This window comes from Ixodes scapularis, unplaced genomic scaffold (assembly GCF_016920785.2).
Source record: "Ixodes scapularis isolate PalLabHiFi unplaced genomic scaffold, ASM1692078v2 ptg005758l_1__unscaffolded, whole genome shotgun sequence".
Classification (NCBI taxonomy): domain Eukaryota; kingdom Metazoa; phylum Arthropoda; class Arachnida; order Ixodida; family Ixodidae; genus Ixodes; species Ixodes scapularis.
In genome coordinates, this window is record NW_024610467.1 from 5,201 (window position 1) to 6,601 (window position 1,401).

Consider the following 1,401-nt stretch of genomic DNA (forward strand, 5'->3'; position numbering starts at 1 on the left):
CCAGTTACACTGGGGTATACAACTAGCATGTGCAGTTAGCCTAGAGTAGCCAATGGCTCTGTCATTTGGTTACTCTATGCACCGCTTGAGTCTCTATAAAGACATTATTATTGTATTTGCTAGGCCATCTGCTCCTCTGGTCCATTTAGTTTCCTTGAGCGCTGTATGTCGTGTATACTGCAGTGGTACACACGTTTGCGAGTATAGGCTTAGGTCGTCGCCATCTTGTTCAGTTGGGGTGCGCTTGGGCGTGTCATAATCCAATTGCGGCGTCACAATCAGATTATGGACTAGCTCAAGCGCACCCCAAGGGAGCAAGATGGCCGGTGCCCTGAGTCCGTACTTGAAAACATGTATACTTGCAAATTTAAAGACAAAAAACCTAAGTTATCCGGGAAAGAACAAAACTGGAACAACTGCTCCATTATCAAATGTAGGTGAACACGACAATGTTCCTGTAATGCAGGAAAGGCTCTTTCCGATTGAAGACCAGCATCCATGGCTGCAGTCTGCTCGTATCCAAATGCTTCAGCAGTTCGCTTGCAATGTGACTGCGCACATAGAGTGCGAGCCACACTCCGTGTTCTCTGAATGCATGAGAGTCTGCAAGAATGTTGAACAGCAGTTGCTTCGCTGTTTCACCATCGTTTGCAATGAGCCAGCGTAACACCGGAACGCCCTTGGTGTCCTCCTGGAGCCCCGCATAACCACGGATGCGATTGCTCGCGTTGACCGCCACCCTAAGGTGCAGCGATTCCTCGTTGAGCGTCAGCCTCCAGAAGCGTCTGCGCCCGAAGCCAAAGATGCCCTTGTCGTAGCTCACGAGGAAGTGGAACATGGACTTCTTGAACTTGACAACCTGGGCAGTCAGAAAGGCGCTGACGCGCTCACTTTTGGTTGTGGAGTAAATCTCGTTCCCCAGCACTGTGCATAGTAAGAAACCAGATTTGCAACAGTTGTTGTCCTTCTGCCTAGTCAACTACCTACCCAACTCCCATCGTTAGGACTTTGAGCCACTGAGTAAGTATTCTTCAGAGTAGCGACAGTTTACGTCACCTTTGCGCAGTGCTGGGGGGAGAATAGCGACAGAAGTCGCTATTCTCCCCCCAGAAGATTATAGAAGATTAACCCGTCACTCAAAATTCTTACAAAAGCAGCTTCCCTCTCCTCCTCTTACTTGGTGTTCAAAAGTGTGCGATGTGACGTCAATGCAAGAAGCCTATTGTCCCTCGCCTCACCGGCGGATAGAGGGCGTTGACGCACTCGGCGCCATTAGGTTGCTTCAATTTGGTTGGTTTCGGTTTCAACGTGAACTCGGCTATGATGCTGTTTTACGTAGTTTTTGTCTAATTTTGTGATACGAATATTTTCTTTGTAGCGCACAACCAATGAAACCGTGGT

The 1,401-nt window shown here is 48.6% G+C and overlaps 1 protein-coding gene across 1 annotated transcript; it reads right to left on the reverse strand.

The window, feature by feature from the left end:
- Window positions 1-394: 394 nt before the first annotated feature.
- Window positions 395-979, reverse strand: LOC121045905 (the record flags this gene model as incomplete). Its single annotated transcript, XM_040499359.2, has 1 exon — window positions 395-979. A coding segment is annotated over one exon (552 nt), but the record flags the coding sequence as incomplete, so codon positions are not given.
- Window positions 980-1,401: the final 422 nt, after the last annotated feature.